The sequence below is a fragment of the Marmota monax genome, unplaced genomic scaffold, assembly GCF_021218885.2.
Source record: "Marmota monax isolate L192 unplaced genomic scaffold, Marmota_monax_Labrador192_F-V1.1 WCK01_AAM20220418_F8-fsc00017, whole genome shotgun sequence".
NCBI classification, from domain to species: Eukaryota; Metazoa; Chordata; class Mammalia; order Rodentia; family Sciuridae; genus Marmota; species Marmota monax.
Genome location: NW_026695241.1, coordinates 19,188,397 through 19,209,197, shown reverse-complemented (window position 1 = coordinate 19,209,197; position 20,801 = coordinate 19,188,397). Strand labels below are relative to the sequence as shown.

At 42.6% G+C, this 20,801-nt stretch overlaps 1 protein-coding gene across 2 annotated transcripts in view; it reads left to right on the top strand.

Moving 5' to 3' along the window:
• The first annotated feature begins 223 nt into the window (after positions 1–223).
• Positions 224–20,801, top strand: part of Ift43 (intraflagellar transport 43) — a 78,515-nt gene continuing 57,937 nt past the window's right edge. Inside the window, exons 1-2 of one of the 2 annotated variants that reach the window (XM_046440794.2) lie at positions 224–321; positions 2,884–2,976. In XM_046440794.2, the coding sequence (XP_046296750.1) occupies positions 256–321; positions 2,884–2,976 (159 nt within the window). In that variant the 5' untranslated portion in view covers positions 224–255. The remainder of the gene's footprint in view (positions 322–2,883; positions 2,977–20,801) is intronic. The other variant, XM_046440795.2, reaches the window with a different exon arrangement.

Below are 20,801 nucleotides of genomic sequence, written 5' to 3'. Positions count from 1 at the left end.
TGCACTTACCAATGTATTTAAACAGAGTTACAAATGTAGACAGTTACTAAGCACAACCCTTTTTCACTGTCTCACAGGAGCAGTCTTAGCGGGAGCTTTCTTCTGTAAATCAGACAAGGTAGGCTTAGGAAACTTTAAATTGGAGGGTGGCCTGAAGAATCCAGGAACAACGCGGCGGTCCCTTTAAATATTGGAAGGGCGGAGTCGTCGTCAGGGACGCGAATGGGACGCTTGGTTTCCAGGAAGTGACGTCATATGGCCGCGGAGATGGACGAGGAGCTGGACCTGGGCGAGGAGCGGCGCCGCAGCTCGGCCTTCTCCGTGAGGACCGAGGCGGGGGGCTTGGACCAGAACTCGGCGGGTGGGGAAGAACAGCCCCGCTGGACCGGGGCCGCTGAGGCCCGGCCCGGCGCGGGCGGGACAAGTCGAGCCGCACGGGGTTGCGGCCCGGAGGAGGCGTCCAGTTCGCCCCGCCCCCGGGGGTTGCTTTCTTTAAAATCCCCCAAATAGAAAACAGGTCCTGTCCCCGCTGGCCTCTGGGACCATGCGAAATCTCTGCGCCTCGAGCCCCAAGTGCGAACTCACCCGGACCGGACAGATCTGAGGGTGACAGGAGGGTCCCGGCCAGAGTCGCACTTATACCCATGCTCAGGTTTTCCTTTGGCACTTCTCACCCCAGAAGTTCTTGTAAAAGCCGCCCCGTTTTATGCACGCAAGGGAGGAAGCCAGGGCCTCTCTCCCTGTAACCCCCCTGGGGAGGCGGGCGCTACCTCACTTTTCCTGTGGGGAATCAAGACTTTATAACGTATGGGATGGTGGTGAGGGGTGCTCGGGCCCTGAAGTCAGATGGAGTATAAAGCTGTTGGTAGGTTTTAAAAAATTATCTCTGAACCTTGATGGTAAGCACTTGACATTGCAGGGCTTGGCATGTGCTAAGTTATCAGAAGAGATTAGCTGCAGTTGCCTGAAGCTGGGATTTACCCATCAAAACCTAAATTTAGTGTTTTTCTTACTCCATCACAACCCCCAGCATGCTTTTAAAATTAGTCAAGATTAAAAAGATATCACTGGATGTCCTCCACAGGGCCATAGAGGAGCACTTTTCTGAGGGAGGCAAATTGGTCTGGAGTGAAGCAGCCTGCTTGACTAAGTAGAATGAATATTAGGTCACCAGGCCTTTTTGATACATGAACTTTTTATGAGGGAGGGGGTACCAGGGATTGAATTCTGGGGCACTCAACCACTAAGCCACATCCCCAGTCCTATTTTGTATTTTTATTTAGAGAAGGGTCTCACTGAGTTGCTTGGCACCTCTCAATTGCTGAGGCTGGCTTTGAACTCTCCATCCTCCTGCCTCAGCCTTCTGAGCCACTGGGATTACAGGCGTGCACCACTGTGCCCGCCTTGAAATATGAACCTGTTTAATACGTGGATGTGAATGTGGTTATTTCTTCATTCTTTCCATGAATGTCTGAGCCCTACCATATCTCAGGTATTGTCCTAGATCACAGCAGTGACTAAAACATTGTGGAACTCATGTCTTTGTGTGGGAAGATGGAACCCAGACTATATATATAAACAGGTTATAAAGTGGTGTTCTATCCTATGGATTTATACAGCATTTTTAAAAAGTTCAAAATCTTAAAAATATTTTACAGTTATTAGAGAGACTATTTGTAAATAGCATTTAGAGACAAGATCATTGAATTTTTGTTTTAACACAGTCCCTGTATTTATGTAGTATGCAGTATTCAGATACCTGACACTATGACAAATGGAAGAGGGAAACCATGTCTGAAGGGATGGAATTGTCTGCCTTGAAAAGAAAGTGAGCTGCTTACTATCAGAAAAAAATGTTTCCATCCTCCCTGAAACCTAAACCATTGACATTACAATTTGAAGCATGAACCCTGAATAAGAATTCTGATACAGCAACTTGAAACTTCTTTCTTCATTCTTAGAACATTCTCAAACAAATCTCAGCTTGGCACAGGGAAAAGACCCAGGATTTGAAGTCAGAAGACTTCATTCTTGGACTTATGTCTGCCACTTAATACTGGGCCTCAGTTTCCTCATTTGTAAAATGGCATCTGTCCTAGCCCCTGCCCACGTTATTGTGAGAATCAAGCAAAGCCACATTAAATGAGATCTACAAGTGCCTATATTAATAGTTTTTTAAAAATAAGCAATCAAAATGATATGTATTTCAACACTCACTAGTGTGTCTCCAAGTCTTTTTGTGTATTGGGAAGTGTTTGAGACCAGAACCTCCACCCGAGGAGGGTCTTGGGAAACACCTGCAAATGGTGCATTTGATGACTCAGAATTTTAAGGTGCTCTAATTTTCAAAGTTGATGTCTCAACATTCTTGCAGTAGACTTCCCTTACTGTCTGTAAATGCAAATCCATTTAGTGTATATTTCAAAGCAAATGTTTTCTATATTTCTCTGGCATTAGTTGCCATGGAATTTAGAATTTTTTCCAGAAGCCTATTTAATAACTATTTTCAGCTGTGATATTAGGCCTTCATAAAATTCTGCTTAGGAACGTGGAAGCCATGGCCACCCCCTCTATGACATTAAGTCATGTGACATGGGGTCTCTGCCCAGTCTACAGGCATTTCTAACTACATTTCTTTGAATGGAAAAGTGATTTTGCTTTTGCAGTCCTCATGGCTATAAAAGAAAACCTCATGAGCAATAACCTGTGAATGTCCTGTTCCCCTATCAAGTAGAATGGATCTCAGCTGCTTTGCTTTAAGGTCAAAGATTGTTCTCTACCATAACATCCTAAATCCAGTCCTTGCTTACCTCCCCAGAATTGTCATCCTCATAGTGGTTCAAATGACATTTGGCCAGCAGTGCCCTTCATCTCTCCTTATAGGGGGCCAAGATGGGTCGCCGAGCTCAAAAGGAGCCAGCTCAGGCTGAGAATCACTTCAGTGACAGGAATGCCTCGGTGACTCTGACCAGTGAGGTAAGTGCCAAAAACGAGAGAGAGAGAGAGAGAAATGTGAAGAAATGCAGAAATGCAAGTTATGACTTAGTGATTCCTTAATGAGCAAGGATTCTGTATTCCACATTTCTTCTTCAGTGCCAGCCCCTCCTTTAATCTGGATATGGGAATTCCCATCCTTGACATTTGTCCCATTAGTAGCAAATGAAATGGCCTTCTTTAAGGCCAGACTGGTTTCTGTACATTTCTTCATAGTCTTAGTATAGAATTTTTTATGTTAGCTTAAACAAGGGACTGTGAAGTTTCAAAATGCAGTAGAAATATGGGTTTTTATTTCTCCTGAATGAACACTAGTGAGGCATGCTGGTGACGAAAGGGTGATGACACAACTGGACATTACTCTCAGCGGTGACCTATACTTTGTGCGGTTTTCAGGCAGGAAGAGGATCATTTAATGGACTTAGTTTCCTGGAAAATTTTCTGAGTGGCCTGGGATTATGGGAAATTACCCAGCTTCTTCATGGAGGGTGGGTCACCCTGAGGAGTGGTACGTTTTAATGACCAGGCACTATTTTGGGCAGTTGGCTCACAGTCCCTTTTTATCTTCCTCTGTTTGACTTTCAAGAGTCAACCCAGGGCCCTCCATTCTGTTAGCTGTCCCCTAAATTCTGCAAGTTAGGGCTCCTTCCTTTTAATTCCATAGTACCTCCTCTGGGGAAGGTCACATTCTGTGTTAATTATCTTATATGTGTCTGTCTGTCCCACCAGACAGAGTTCCCAGATGGTAGGACCCCTGACTTCTGAGTTGCCGGATTTGTAGATACAAGATAGGTTTACAGCAAATGAGGGACCCCTGCTGAGAAACCTAATAGGCCAGGCAGGTGCATGAGCAAAGTGTGCCAGGTACCCAGCACAGACATGCTGTACTGATATGTCAGATCTGCAGGAATATTCTTCATTTTCATAAGGAATACATTCCACTGACACCTCTAAAGGGGTAACCACTGTGTAGCTGAAGCTGGTCGATGCTAGGGGAATGCAAGATCAATATTGCCAGATCTTCCAGAGTTATAAGACATGCTGTCAGTCTAAAGTGTTACATGAAAGCAGCAAATTTTTAGAAATTAGCAACTGAATATGGAAATATAAAGTCATTGTGTGGGCTCTAGATTGGGCCAGAGGATGATCATTTTGTGACTTTGGCCATGATACCATATTAAAGTACTCTCATAAGATGTGAGTAGGAAGCTGGTGAAAGCAGACTTGTCAGAACCCAGCCTGGATCTCTGGGCAGCTTGAACTGCAGGAGTGTATGCAGCTGACCCTTCAGAGAAAAAAAGAGGAAGCAGGGAAGGGGTTGCAGGAAGCCTCTTCTTGCACAGGAGTTTAGGCGGATCCATTCTGAAAGCAGATCCTTCATTTATTTATCGAACAAGTATTCATTGAGCTTATTGTATGCTGGGTATCAATTTAGGACTTTGGTATACCTCAGGGAACAGAAGTCACAAGATTGTGCTGCAACAGAACTTACGTTCTCTCCATCATTGGCAACCAGAAAGACTAATTAAAAGTCTCCTTTATTGTGAAGGAGGTTATAAGCACTGTCATGGTAAGGTGAGAGAGCTGTGACAAGCCAAGGTGTCCAGGAATGTCTTGATGGGCCCTTGAAGGTGACCCTTGTCCCAGGTGGGCTCTAAGGCTGAGGTCATGGGCACTGCTCACCTACCATCTCCTTCCCTGGTTTCCCAGCTGAGAATCAGTGCACTGAGAACACAGCTTCACAGTCAGTGGCCTGAGCCCTTCAGGGTTCCAGCCTTTCAGGAAAACCTACTTACTTCCCCAGAGACATTTACCTTTTTATTTTTTTATTTTTTGACTCTGGGAGCACATGATTCAAAATCATTCTGTTCCTCATCCAGCTAGTGACCCTGAAAGCAAAATGCCAGCAGAATTCCAGGATCCCTTCTCTTCCTGGGTTAATCAAGGATTTAGGCAGCCTCCCAGGGGGCCAGATGCACTGGGCTTTGTGGGACTTTGGGGCTGTTTCTTTCTAAAATTAGATCCTAGGACTTGTGTGTGTGCCCATTTACATTCCAATTCTGAGTATACTACTTGATGTATTTATTTTTGTCCTCTCACTGGATTAATTGTCTGTGAAGATATCCATGAAAATGTAAATGTGGTACCTGGGAGCCGTCAGACATACTAGAATGAAGTGGGAATTAGTTTCAAACAAATAGTTATTTTAAAGTGAGGTTGTAGCATTGGGAACCCTGGTGAAGGAAGCAGAGAGAACACAGGACTTGGCATCAGGAGACCAGGGCTGAGTCTGGGCACTGCTAACCCTGGCCACATCCCCAGCCTGCACATGGGAGTTATTAACTGGACATATTGCTACATCCTAACATTGGAGTTTCTTGGTAAGGGAAGAGTGGCCATTGAGTAGGCAATACAAAACTCATGACAATTTTTAAAAATAGAATTTATATGTAGAGTTGGTTTTTTTCCATAGATAAGAAAGAAAAGACTTGTTTTTAATGGCTTAAAAAATTCACATTCCTCTCTTTAAGTTTTTAAATTTAAAGTTGTGTGGAGTTCAGTGAAAGCATTATATGTTCTGGATTCCAGGATACCTGTTTGAGTTGTTCAGGTAACTCCCTCCTCTACCTTTTCATCCCTTCGACTACCTCCTTAACCGCAAGTGCTTTCTGCCTACAGGATACTGGTGGCTCCCCCCAGGTAATTAAACTATTCCTCTGCCTTGAGAGAGGATGAAAGGTCTCTTGATTAGTTGGTCATTCTATAAACTTCAAAGAACTGTTTAATTTCACTGAAGTACCAGGTAGAGGAGCCCTGTGGATTATTTTAATAGCTCAGAGTTGGAGATACAGGTAAAGTTCTTAGCATAGTATGTACCAAATGGACCCCCCACCCTATTCCCAAGAAGTGGTAAGCAATAAGATAGCTTAAGACTCCACCTTTGTGTATGTGGTAGTAGCTGGCGGGGTGGGAGGGACCTGTCACACAAATCAGGCTTGGATCATCAGAAGCATAATTCAGTTAGCAATTCAGCTTGTCAATAATCCATGTTATTGAGGATTTTTTCTGGAAGATAGTTATAATTCCTGTCTACAAGTCTACAATATCAAACTTTCTCCAGGGAAAGCAGCTCTGAGAGTTACACTGGAATCCCCTACCTACGCCAGCGATTCTGTTGATTTGGATGATTCTGCTCTTATATAGCTCTTTCAGGGAAACACCCAACATTCTCTACCATAACGTTACATTATGCTTTATGTGGACAGAAGTAATCTTGGGCGAAGCCTGTCCAGGGCAGGCTTGTCATTGAACGAGCATTCCTCACTAGGCTCCAGATCCCTTTTTGGTTTCGCTTTTATTTTGTAGATGATCCTTTTGTTGATAATTATAACTATAGCGTACTCTGGAGCAGTGCAGACTCTCTGTGAGACACATGCAGCATCCTAGTGAAGCCTCAGAGGGCTCACCTAGTAGGTGTCGTTGTCATTTTACCTGTGAGCACACTGGGACTGGAGAGATTGGGTGATGGGTCCAGTGTTACTCAGCCAGTCTCTGACTCTGTCCAGGTAAATGCACAGGCTGTCAGTGCAGAGGTTTTTGGAGAGAGCAGAGAGACTTTGGGTTACTCTCTTGGAACCTTCTGCAGTGGGGGGGAGTTCTCATTTGATCACCCTTATTCGTCCAGTTGTAGAGAGCAGTGTTTGAGTCACAGCTGTCCCCCCTACCCCCATTCCCTCAGTTTTCCTCCAAGGACGCAGAACTGAAAGTTAGCCAGATTCTCTCGAAGGAATCTGAGAAATGCTGCTGGACTCATGTTCCCAAATTAGGCCAACTTCCTCATCCCCCGGCAGCTTCGCTCAGCCTGAGCGCCTGGGTGCTGTGCAGTACGTCCCTCACCCTCTGCCTGTTCCCTGACTGGCCTGCCAGCTGGGCAGTTATTTTCAGCCCAATAGGGTTATCTGCTGACCCTTTTTGGTGACATTTTTCTTCTTTCTCACAAAAATAACTCTCTTGATTGGTCACATTTTTCAGCCTTTTTCGTAGCTTCTCTCCAATCAGCCAGATTGAATGATGCTTCTGATAACGTTACCGGAGAGGGATGTGGGGAATTTGATATGGAGCTGTTCATAAGGAATGTGTTTTCCACACTTCATATTTATGTCAGGCTTTGCATGCTTCAGTTTTTGAACTCTCCCTTGGGGTGGGCAGATGTACATCACTGACCCAGCCCCACGGCCGGCCACTGTGTGGGAGGGAATGTCATGTCAAGGAGAGAGCCTGTAATTCTGAGTTGACACCTCAGATTCTCTTTCAGCACTGAGCCTGGCTCTGGCTCGGGCTGGGTGCCCCAGGACAATGCACTTTCTTGTTGGCTTCCTCCATGTGCCAGGGTGGACGCTACAGAGCACTTTAAGAGTCTCTTCCTCACCTCTAGGTTAGATGTATGAAGAGCTGAGGCCAGTGCTCCAGTTAGTCAGTTATTGTTGCCAGGATGTCACTATTGTTGTTATTACCTAATTTGATAAGCAGAAAAGATTATCATTCTGTATTTATTCCCATCTCTGCCCATTGCTAGGTGTATCTCCTGGCAAGTTTCTCAACCACTCTAAGCCTGGTGCCTCATCTGCTGAATGGAGATAATAGTTGTACTTATGTCACAGGGTTGTTGGAGGATAAATGGGAGAATGTATAAAGCTCACAAAACAGTGCCCAACACATGCTAGCTATTATCATCATTATGTGTATCACACATGAGAATAAGAACATATTACCAATTTATCCTAAATTTGCAGTTCTGTTCAAGATACAGAGATAATTGTATTTCATAGAACTAACTGGCCCTTAGGGCCAAAAGCATTTAGATAAAGAATCCTTTTGGTGAGATTCTGTGGGCCATGTGAGACCTGTTTTATTTGTCTCCTCTATTAACATCAGCCAGTTACATGTCCATCTTTACAACCCACTGTCTGTGTAGAGGTTGGAAGACTTTCCAAAATATAACCCTTAATTGTTGACTTGTAGTCTCCTATTGTTCTCGGGGCGGATAAGTAGAAAATGAGGAGGGCAGGAGAGACCTTTGTGATCTTAGAGTCTTTGGATAGACGGTGGTATTCATTAATTTATTCACTTTGAAAATGGGGTTAAAGTTTTCTAGGTGCCAAGCATTGTGCTTGGAAAGGTAGCAATTGAGTGATCAACCAGACATGTTCTCTGCCTTCCGCAGCCTTGATCTAGGGGCCTACAGAGAAGTGAGTGCCAGGTGGAGGGATCATGTAGATAAAGGAGGACTCACAGTGAGCCCTGTTAGTCTCATGGTCATCCACAAAGGCTGTTCAGGAAAAAACCATGCTTTAGTTGAGACTTGAAGGGTGAGTAGATGCTAACAGGGGAAGAGTCGGGAAGAATATTCCCAGTAGAGGGATGAGCTTGTGCCACATTCTGGAGGCAAGGGAGAGCATGGAACAACTGACCATACAGATGATGAAGTGGGGCTTGTCAGTGATTGTGTTTGAAACCAGCCCCTTTGCCATTATGCTCCTCTCTGTGCTTGTGTTTGCTAGTCAAGAAAACCTCTGAGATGTGCTCAAGAATTTCAGATCCTATTGTCATACTGAAATTTGGAATTTGGTTGACTTCTGTTTGGAGTGAGTAGACTACTGGCTTATGTTGAGAAATCTTTTCTTTTTTTTGGTTTTGAAATGTTTCATGGTAATCATACTTGTGTGGTGATGAAAATTGATTTCCATTTAGGCAAGGATCCCAGAGCAAAGACATCTCAGAATCTATGACTGTAAATAGCATTCTGCTAAGGGGACCAAGTGGAACTAGAGAAAAGGTTTGAGCCACTGTGATCACGCCTGGATTGCAGTGGTTGCCTGGTAACTGGTGTCTCCTCTCAATTCCCTCCCTCCTGAAGTTCAGCTAACATACTCTTATAACCATTTCACATTCAAAATCCCTTCATGGAGCTGGGCATACAGTTTAATGGTATAGCACTTACCTAGTATGCATGAGGCCCTGGGTCCCCAGCACCACAAAAAAGGGGGAAAAAATCCTTTAATGGATACTTACCGTACATAGGATACAAAAATTTCAAACCTAAATTTGGCTCTGTGTGGTATGGACTTTCCCTATATCTCTAGCTTCATTTCATAGCTGTCAACATATTGTAATCGAGCTAAGCTCTTTGCCTAGTTCCCTAGGTACTTATCCTAGTTCCCTAGGATAGTATAATTCCATAGAATAGAAGAGTTCACTAAATATACATCCACATCTTTGGTGGACTGACTCCTACTTATTCTTTGGGCTCAGCTTTACTTAAAAAATATTACCCTCTCTTGTGGAGAACAAGGAACACTTTTACACTATTGATGGTATTGCAACTTAGTATGGAAATCAGTATGGAGATTCTTTAAAAGACTAGAAGTAGAACCACCACATGACCCAGCTACACCACTCCTCAGGGTGTATCCTAAAAAATTAAGGTCGTCATACTACAGTGATACCTGTTTACCCATGTTAATAGCAGCCCAATTCACAATAACCAAATTATGTAAGCAGCCTAGGTGTCTGTCAACAGATGAGTGGATAATTAAAATGTGGTATATATACACAGTGGAGTTTAATTCAGCCATAAAGAAGAATGAAAGTATGTTATTTGTTTTGAGAGCATTAAGCAAAATAAGCCAAACTCAGAAAGTTGATCAAGAGTCATGTTTTCTCTCTGTATAAGCTAGAGAGAAAAAAGTAAAAGAAAGGTTTGGGAGGGGGGCAGGAGCTCATGAAAATGGAAGGGAGTCTAGTAGAGTAGAGGAAAGGGACCAGGAGGAAGCAGGGGGCTCAAACGAGGAGGAGGGAGAGGAAAGACTGGGAAACCACACTGACTGAATTATAGTGTTGTATTGTGTGCACGTATAACAATTAATTGCATTATTATATATAATTATAATTCACCAATTAAAAACATGGGGGGAAAAAGTTTAAAAAAAAGTATTACCCTCTCATTTAAATTAGGTCACCTTATTATACTCTTGTAGTATTTTGTCATTTTTTTTCTATCACCCTAACTAGTGTGTAATTACATTTGTGTAATTGTTTAGGCCCAACTCCAACACTGATTGCAAGCTCCCAAAGTGCCTGTTCTGCTTCCCCTGAGCCTGATGCTTGGCCAGTACCCGAAGAAGGTACTGGCCAAGTGAATGAGGAATAGGTGCAGAAGGGATGATGGGTTGCATCCAGGGGAGGTGCCAGTTGGAGGTGCCTATGAGACCCCCACCAATAGGGGATGCCCAGGAGGCTACAGTGTGTGGGACTCAGGTGTGCTGGGCTCCAGGCTGGAGGGTTGGAAGTCGTTAGCATTGAGGTGGTTCATGCAAACCCAGTTCTCTGCTTGAGTTTGTAGAATAAGCAAAGAGGCCTTCTCACAGAAGGTGAGGAATGGACAGAGCTGAGGCTTGCCCACATTTAAGGAACACTCGGCCAGAGAATGGATCATAGAAAGAAATTGAGGTGGAGTGGCAGACAGGAGGAGAAAGCCAGGACCCTGTGGTGTGCAGAAGCCAAGGGAAGTGAATGCCCAGATGGATGAAGGGGTCAGCAGTGTTTCACGCCCCCTAGAGGGACCAGGAAGGCAGTTTATTGGATTTAGCAATGGGGGGTGAAATGAATGAGTAGGAATTTTCTGACGAGAGGGAAGGGCAAAGGACATCTGTGACAGTGGGCAGGGCCCATTCTGAGGTAGGCCCCAGTGGTGGGAAGGCAGAGCATGTTGATGCCCCTCAACAGGCTGGTGCTGATACCCGGAGAGCACGTAGCTGGCTTGATCCAGAGTTTGGAGGATTCTAGGGGAGAGTAAAGACAGTGGGGTTAGGCACAGTGGGATGGACCTCAAAGTAGGCTAGGGTGACAGGAAAGGAAGTGACACCAAGAGCAGGTCCTCGTATATTTGGGGCATGGTGAGCAGTTTAATGTGTTTGCATATAGGTCTATGTTCCAGGGAGCAAAGTCGGGGTTTGTTTTACATTGTAGGAAGCCCACAAAGATTTTAAACAGAGGGTGATATTATTGAGTCTTTTTTTCCTGCAAAGATCAATCTGGCAGCTATCTTGGAGAACAGTCTAGAAGACTAGTCTAGAAGAGCTTGTTGGCAGGGAGATCAGTAGAATGCAGTTGGAGCAGTCATGAGGGATGGTGCAGTATGGACCAAGGCAGTGTTCCCGAACGTGGCATTCCCAGACTGTCTTTTTTACAGTTTTTGGTATCCACATACCACTTACATTATTATTGACTTAAAAAAAAAAAACCTCTCCTTATATTATTAAATAAATTTATTTTTAAAAGGAAACTTTGTCAGTGAACTCACAGATTGTGTTAGGTATTTCAGAAATGAAGCAGTTCCAGGTTATAATTGGGTTTGAAAAAACAGCACAGTCATTGGTGTTTAAAGGGTCAGGGAACCATGGAGCTAAACATCAGACATATGATGAGCTAAACATGAGCTAAACATCAGTTCATATGATCAGTGACTTTGCTTAGAATGATGAGACTGTGGAGAGGGAGCTAGATGCCCAGTTTTTGACCAGTACGTGCTCAGGAAGTTGTTAGTGACAGGAATGAAGAAGAGAGCTGGTTTGGCTGAATGGTATATATTTTAAAATGAATATTCTGTAATAGTTTGGAAGAGTAACAGTCTAGAGGGACTTGAGGGAGTGAGGTAGGAGTAGGGTCTTCGGACTCTGGGGTTTATGGGGATAAGAAATGAGCAGGCTTCTACTTGAAAGACCTCCAAGAGCAATGCTGTCCAAGGGAAGGCAAGGACCTGGAGGCAAGGTGCTGGGAATGGAGAATGTGGAATCTGCTTAGGAACCATAAGAAAGCCTCATTGAAATCATGAGCTAGGCTAGATTTCTCATTCTGCACATGTCAATAATTATCAATAATTACTGAGAAGGAGCAGAATGATAGTAAAATATTATTTTAATAGTGATGCTTTGCAGGAGAGGGGTACTAAGGTTGAAAGTCATCAGTTATAGACTAAAACATTTCTGTTCACATAATTTTACTCAGTATAATAGAGAATTATGTCACTGTGTTTAAATGATTGCTTTTACATTCCATTTTAGTTCCTTTATTGGCTTTTTGGGCATAGCTTCTTATATAATTTTTATATAAGAGTGGTTACTCTAGAGATTAGCATAGGAATCCTTAACTTACCACCAGTTACTCAGGGTTAATATTGTACCACTTCACACAGAATGTGAGAATCTTACAACAGTGTAAGTCCATTTATCCCAATCCATCTTTTGTGCTATTGATGTCATATATTTAAAAAATACCTACATTATAAACATCACTCTGACAATTGTCATTTTTACTTTAAATGCAGAAATTTTACCATTTATGTTGTTGATCCATTTCTATCAGTTATCATTTCTCTTTATTTTATTTATTTATTTATTTATTATTGGTTGTTCAAAACATTACATAGTTCTTGACATATCATATTTCACACATTTGATTCAAGTGGGTTATGAACTCCCATTTTTTCCCGTACACAGATTGCATAATCACATCGGTTACACATCCACTGTTTTACATATTGCCATACTAGTGTATGTTGTATTCTGCTGCCTTTCCTACCCTCTGCTATCCCCCCTCCCCTCCCCTCCCCTCCCATCTTCTCTCTCTACCCCATCTACTGTATCATTTCTCTTTAGTTTGAAGAACTTCCCTTAGCATTTCTTGAAGAATAGGTTTGCCAAGAACAACTTTTCAATTTACTTTATCTGAAAATGTTCTCATTCTCCTTCATTTTGAAGAATTTTCTTTGGATATAGAATTCTAGACTGAGACTTTTTTCTTGCGGAACCTTAAAGATTGCCATTCCTTTGACCTCTGACCTTCACTGTATCTCATCGTTATTCACCTATACGTAAGTCTTTTCTCACCCCTCTGGCTGCTTTAAAGATTTTCTCTGTTTCTGATTTTCAGCAGTTTGACTATGACATATTGAGGTGTGATTTTCTTTGTATTTGTTCTTTGGAGATTTGCTGAGGTTCTTACATCTGTAGGCTGATACTTTTTACTAGATTTAGGAAAAGGCTATTATTTCTTCAAATAGCTTTTTGCCCCATTTTCTCTCTCCTTGTTCCTGGCACTCCAATTTTTATATTAGATTGTTTGAAATTGTCCCATAGGTTTGTCCTGTATTTTTTTTTTTTTATTCCAGAAGTATTGTTCATTTTGTTCCCTCTTTTATCTTTTTTTTTCTCTCTCAGATTGGATATTTTCTGTTGATCTGTCTTGATTATTTCTTCTGCTGTCTTTAAGCTACTGTTAAGCCCATTGAATTTGTCATTTCAGATACTATATGTTTATCTTCTAAATTTCCATTTATTTTTCCTTTCATTTTTTAATACATTTTTTTAAGTTTTTGATAGACTTTTATTTTATTTATTTATATGTGGTGCTGAGAATTGAACCCAGTGCCTCACACATGCCAGGCTAGTGTGCTACCACTGAGCCACAACCAGCCCCAGCCCTCCTTTCATTTTTTAATATAGAACTTCTTTTCTCACTTAGATTCCCCATCTGTTCCTTGGTTGTAACTATGTTTTCCTTCAAGTCCAGATTCCTCATCTGTTCATTTATTATGACTATCTTTTCCTTCAAGTCTTTGAATATATTTAAAATAGCCTTTTTAAAGCCCTGACTCTTAGTTCTAACATCTGGGTCAGTTGAGGTCAGTTTTTATTTTAACTGTGGGTCACACTATCCTTTGCTTCACAAGTTTAATAATTTCTGTTTGTGCACAAGGCATTGTGGATGGTGCATTGTAGAAACTCAGATTATGTTATCTTCCTCCAAAAAGTGTTTTCTTTTAGCAGGTAGTTAAATTATTTGTGGATCTCTCAAACTTTTGGAGGCTTGGTTTTAGGTTTTGTTAAGTCAGGTCTACTTTGGTTTTACATTTGGTACTAGAGCAGATTCCGTCATCTTGGGTCGTGGTCTTCTCTCCGAAGGTGTGACCCTCCTGGGATTTTAGTGGTGTATTCAGAACACATACCAAGTGCCTCTAACCTGATGAAGCTCAAACTCCAACCTGTCTCCCCTTCAATGAGCAGCAATTGAAATCTCAGTCTCTGCTCAAATTTTGTTGGTCTTTCAGCAGTTGCTTTCCCGGAGTCTTGTCCATGCATATGCAGTTGTAAGTGTTGACTAAGGGTTTTAGGGGACTTTTTAAGGCAGATTTGGTGCTTCTATACATCCTGGGATTTCCTCCGTTTTCTATCCTCTCTGGTAGCCTGAAGCTTTTGTTCTCAAGCTAACTGAGGATTTCTGCTAGATTTCTTCTTCCTTTTTTTTTTGCAATGTTTTGGATCAAACTCGGGACATCACGCATGATACTAGGCAAATGCTTTTCCACTGAGCTACGTCCCCAGCCCTTCTGCTTGATTTCTAGCAGGCCATTTGTCACCCAGACTGGAGTGTGCACTTGGGGGACAATCCATTCAAACACTGATTTTTTACCCAGTGTATTACTTTTCTTTCAAAGATCAGATCCTTCAATTTCTACCTGCTTTTGTTTGTCCTTCAGTGCCTTCAAATAATGGTTTTGTGTCTCTTGTTCAGAGTTCATAATTCTAATCTGTCTGAAATTTGTTTGTAATTTCAGATATTATATGTTTAAATAAGTCCCCATTACCTGCCAATTGCTTTTGGATTTTTTCAGAATACACTGTGGTTTTTTTCAAGTTGTAATATTGGTGAGAAAAGAATGAGTCTGGTTGTTGCAGACAGATGGTATCAACATTCTCTTGAGATTAATGACAGAGACATTTGGGTACATCAGTTACTGAGTCAGAAAGTATTCTGACATTAGTGGTGCCCTTGATGATCAGCAACACAGATGCAAAAGAGGCCCAGAGTCCAGGAAAAAGTCACCAGGATGTAAGCATCCATTCAGACAGATGCCATGCTGAGCACTCTGAAAAGCTAATCTAAAAAGTCCTCTAGAGTTGAAGAGATTGGCAGTGTGCGATTTTAATGGAAAGAGCTCTTCCTGTGCAGCCTCCTGCTGAGTAGTAAAATTCATGGTTTAAGGGACAGAAAGTGGTTCATGCCTTTTGTGACTGGCCATTGTCACCTGGGAATAGTAAAGGAGAACTGGCCTTCAGCCTTTCTTATTTGAGGAATTAGACTTTTGGCTTGGACTGATTGAAAAGCTAAAAAAAAAAAAAAAAAAAAAAAGAGAGACTGTACCATGTTTATCACTGGTAAATGAGAAAGTATTTACCAAAATAAGAAAACAAGGACAATGTAATAAGTTTTTCATGAACTAAATTTATTGGATTTAGAGGCCATTCCTTATCCTGGTTTATGTCCTTTATAATTTGGGGAGATTGGGAAGAATCATTCTTTAATGAAGTGATAGTGAGAAGACATGGTGGTGTTTTTTGTTGTTGTTGTTGTTTTTTGTTTTTGTGACCAGGAGTTGAATCCAGGTGCACTTAACCCCTGAGTTATATCCCCAGCTTTTTTAGTTTTTATTTTGAGACAGGCTCTTGCTAAGTTGCTCAGGGGCTCACTAAGCTGCTGAGGCTGGCTGTGAACTCACAGTTGTCCTGCCTCAGCCTCCTGAGCCCCTGGGATTACAGACGTGTGCGACAGCTCCTGGCTTGAAATGGTGGTTTTTAAAAGAGGTTTTTAACAAAATAAATTAAAAGTTGTTAACTCTACACAGCTATCCATACCCTACTCCTCACCTCTGCAAACAAAAATTTATGTTTTGAAATATTGACAAGTTCATGAAATCTAGAAGCTTGAGAACCAGTTCTAGAAGTGTAAAAAAAAATTTTTATTGATCATTGGGGCCACTTTTGAAATGGTGCCTAGTAGGGCTAGTGAAATGTGTGCTGATTTGCCAGCCTTGACCTTGCTCTGTGCTTACAGCGTTTTCTCTTTGGGCTCTCACAACTGAAGCAAGATGAAAAATAGCCATGTGAGACCTGCAGCGTCCTGGGTCCCACCACATGGTGGCATAAAATGAAACAGAGCCTGGCCTCTCAAGGTCTCACAGGATGGGGGCCACAGCCCACGCATTAATAGTTCTTTTGAGCTAGCCCCACTCATCTCCGTCATCACCCTCGAGGAGTCTGGTACGAGATCAGCCTCTTAAAGCATCATGGATACAGCACTCTTCTGCTGCTCTCAACTCGCTCCAACTTATTCTGCTCTGGACTTGGTTGAGGTAACAAGTCTAGACTGTGCTTATACAAACTCATGAAGTCACAGGTGCCAGGAGGGGTTGCTGCTTAGGGTGCTAAGAATTCACAGCCTGACATCGTGCACATTTCTGACTACACACATGCTGGATTAATTTTAACAAATAGAAAGGAGTTAAGAGAATGACAAAAATGTGTAGGTTTTGATTTATGATGAAAGTTGAAAAGAATGTTTATGTTGGCTGAATGGCAAAAAGTGTGGGGGACGGGGCGCGTCTTTAGAAGTGTCTGGAAGGTATGTAGACCCAAGAAGAGGAAGAGAGGAGAGCTGATTTAGAAGGGCCCAGGGGATGAAATTGAGATCAAGAGGTTGCCATCCAAGATGGGAAAATCCAGGGTGAATTTTAAGGTTGATTTTCAGGACTGAAATCTGTTCTCTTCAATTCAGCCTCTCTAGAAACTGCTGACAGCCCTAACCCACAAGTGACACAGAGCGGGCAATTCTGTGCTGAGACACCAGGCTTGGGTCCTTTTATTTTACCATGTTTCTGGGGAAGGGAGACACCACCGGAGCATTTGCCAGACACTGTGGCTGTCCCAAGCCTCACATTTATGTCCCAGTGAGTGCAGGAGCTGTGGTTTCCTTCTCTTCTTTTGCATTGGGGAGGAATACCAGGGATTGAACTCAGGGGCACTTGCCCACTGAGCCACATACCCAGCTGTATTTTGTATTTTATTTAGAGACAGGGTCTCACTGAGTTGCTGAGCATTTCACTTTTACCGAGGCTGGCCTTGAACTCGAGATCTCCTGCCTCAGCCTCCTGAGCTGCTGGGATTACAGCATGCTGCACCCAGCTCTTTCTCTTGATTGGGCAACTTTAAAGGGTGTCTCTCTCTTTAGGGAATGTAGGCTAGATAAGAATTAGATCCCTTGGCTGAAACAATGTGCAGGACAGCCCAAATAAAAGACTTTACCATGTTTGACTACCAGAAGTTTCCCTTTGTCTCAACCCTAGGCATTAAGCCTTTCTTCTCTGAAGTCTGCATGTTATTACTATTATTATTTCTGATGATGATAATAGGCACTATCATCTCCATTCATTAAATGTCTCCTCTGAGCCAGGAAGTGTCACCGGGGTTTTCAGTAGACCTCCAAAGGACTCATTATCATTTTCATTTTACAAATGAGGAAAAAGAGGCTTAGTGAGGATGTGACCAGCCCAAGGCTGTGCAGCTAGAAAGGGGCAGTTCTAGATTTGAACCCAGGACTGTTCCCATCCCCTTTTTCCTCCCTGTCCCCAATTCCTGCACCTTCAGGAACTACAGCTTTCCCATGCTTGCTTCCCACTTGTACGCTCCCTTCTCCCCTCAAGTTAGTCCCTGGTTCTCAAAAGCTACTGTCCTGTGGGTGTGAGGAGTCTGGCTTGTGACATGCATTAAGGACCCAGTAACTTTCAAGTGCACAGATTTATACTGTAACCAGCCCTGCACAGTCTGGCACAGCGCTCCAGCTGTCACAGCTTATTTTTGGCATCACTTTCTAATCCTGACTCTGCCCTTAACCCTTCTCTCAGTGTCAGCCTTACCCACAGGGTAAGGGTTAGCCCAAGCTGCTTTCTCGTTCACCTGTCTTATTGAATGTATCTATACCATCAGTAGATACTCCATACTTTGTATCTTGGACTTCCGAAGTCTTCTCTCCACATCAAGCTGGATGGTACCGATCTAGGCTATCTTGTTCTTCAGAACTTTGTTCCAACCCAGATTGATTCCTCTGTGGCTGTGGATCCCATCCAAGCCAATGCTAGCTGACACATGCTAGCTGCTGGGAAGTCGTGACACCTCAGCTGATCCAGTAAAGATCTACCATCAGACTGGTCTGGGTTTGAATCTTTGCTCTACTGTTTACAAATGATGTGATTTTAGGTGAGTTAACCTCTAAGTTGCAATTTCCTCATCTGTAAACTTGGTATGTAGTTGTGCCCACCACATCAAGTCATGGGATTCAACAAAGTAATCTTTCTAGAGCTTTGGTGTAGAGCAAGCCCTCAATACGCGTTGGCCATTATTATCATTATTAACTGTGAGTTCGTTAACACGCGCTGTCTCACTGCCTAGATTGGCTTGCCGGCCTTTGATCAAGTCTCTGTTTTCTTATTGCTCTCTGTTGCCTTGACTTCTCTCTGTTTTGTTCCTGTTTCCTTCATACCCATTCAAATGTCATCATTGGCCTTTTTTTTTGGCTTAAGTGCCCTCTCCTGTCTTTAAAATACTACAAATCATAGGCTTGTAGAACTATAGAATTGTATGATTGGGAAGAATCCCTGCTGCCATGAAAAACCCAGTGTCGTGGGCTAGTTATTCATAGAGCTGGGTCTAGATGCCAGATTACCTGGTGTTCTTTCTACCACATTTTTTCCTTACCAAAACTTCACAATGTGTGTGTAGACAATTAAAATACCATCTGCAGCGAATTGCAAGGGATGAAGCGGGAGGCACTTCCATCTACGAGCACGTTTCCCATCTTTCCTGTCATAGCAGGGTTCTTAAGACCTGAGGTTTTGTGTGTAGAGTTATATTCTGGTGCTGAGACTTCTAGGAATTCCTGACAATTAAGTGGAAATTGTCTTCCTATTCAAATAGTTCTTCACTCGAGTGATACACCCATCAAAATGGTGCCCTTCTTTACACCAACTCTGCCTTTTTTCTCTTTTGTTAACCTAAACTTCATGCATCTACTTTCTTTCTTATTCGGCTCATCTTTTCACTAATATTAGAAGAGGAGAAAAAAATAGTACAGTTAACAGCATACACTCATCCCCTAGCTTGAACTGTTACTAGCGTTTTGCCTGAATTATAATTTACACAATATTTAAAAATATAATTGTTATGTTTTATGTATAATATTTTTCTGAGTTATTTCCACAAAGTTACAGATATCATGTTACTTAAACACTTGAGCATATTTCTCCAAAAAAGGACACTTTCCTAGGAAAAAAATGCCACACCTAACAATATTAACAATTTCCTAACATTATGTTATGCAGTCCGTATTCATTTTTCCCATTTGTACCCAAATGTCTTTTATAGGTATATATTTTTTTTAATCCAGGATTCAATCAAGAATCACACCATGGGGCCTGGGTCGTAGCTCAGCTGTAGAGCGCTCGCCTAGCATGTGCAAGGTGCTCAGTTCAATCCTCAGAACCACATAAAAATAAATAAATAAAATAAAGGCATTGTGTCCAACTACAACCATTACATTTTTCTCTCTTACAGTCTCTTTTTACTTTAGAGTAGTAGTCCCCCAACCACCACCACCTTTTTATGGCATTGAGTTTTTGAAGAGATTGGGGTACTATTCTATAAAATTTCACACATTCTAGATTTGTCTTATTCTTTCTTTTAAGTGTCATTGAATTTATTCCCCTCTCACCTGATTTCCTGGAAGCCTTAATTAGATTCCAGTGGAACACTGCAGTCAGAGTTTTTCCTGGATGGCACTGTATACTTCAAGGGATGGATGTCACTTCCCTTCATTAATGCTTGCTGCTATGTCGGATCTTTAGGGTAGGGTGATGATATACATCTCCCTGGCACCTCATATGTGATACCTGGGACAGTTCTTTGTAACTATTAGAATGCCCACTTCTTCCCAATCTTTCACCTAACACTTTAGCATCCATCCATGATCAATTTGTATTAAGATGCATCCATTTCGACTTGAGAGAATTGGGATTACTCACAGGGATTCGTTGAAAGCTCAGATGATCCGTTACCTTCCTTAACCTTAAATCTACTGTGGGAAGACTTGGGTGAGATCCAGGGTTTGGGGCAGGATGAATAAACGGGACAGATTAGAGGAGCCAGTGCCAGCCCCTGTGTGGTCTGCACCCATTAGTAAGCATCTGTCATCTGTCTTCTGGATTAAGAAAGGGAAGCTTGTGTTTAGTTAGGAGTCCAGGTTTGAATGTGGGAGTTGTCTGCTCCCTAGAAGCTGGAAGCTATTTAGGTGCGGCATTAGTGCTGGATCCTGCTTAACTAAATGTCTTTCTGTGGGGAATTTATGCGAGTGCTGGAACTGGCTTTTTGAAACAGGTTGCTGTTTGGATTCAGAGCTCTCGGCTGGTTCATATTTTGGGGGTGGACAGGGGGATTTCTCCAAGACTCCTGAGAGTGAGGGGGAAGTTTCTAAACTCAAAAGGCTCCTTTTTTGGCACTGCCAGCATCTTTTCTGTGTAGGCATCTTAAGAATCTGGGGGAACCATATAAAGATCAGAAATAAGTCTGGCCTGAAAAGCTCCCTCTGACACGGTCATTCCAGTTGGTTGAATCCCGGCCCATTCGGATGGGACCATATAAAGAGGCCATTTCCTGAATTTCCCGCGCTCTGCCTCGCACAGGCTCCTTTTTGTAGAGAGCTGGTATTTCAGGACCGCGGTCACATGCTCGCAGCTCCTCACTCGCCCACGTCCCTGCCCCTGTTTATTTTTGGAGCAGCACATTTTTGCCTCTCTTCAGGAGCTATGCAGGGTCCTGCCCCCTCCGTCCATCGGGCGGCAGCCCCGGCAGGCTCTGCTCATT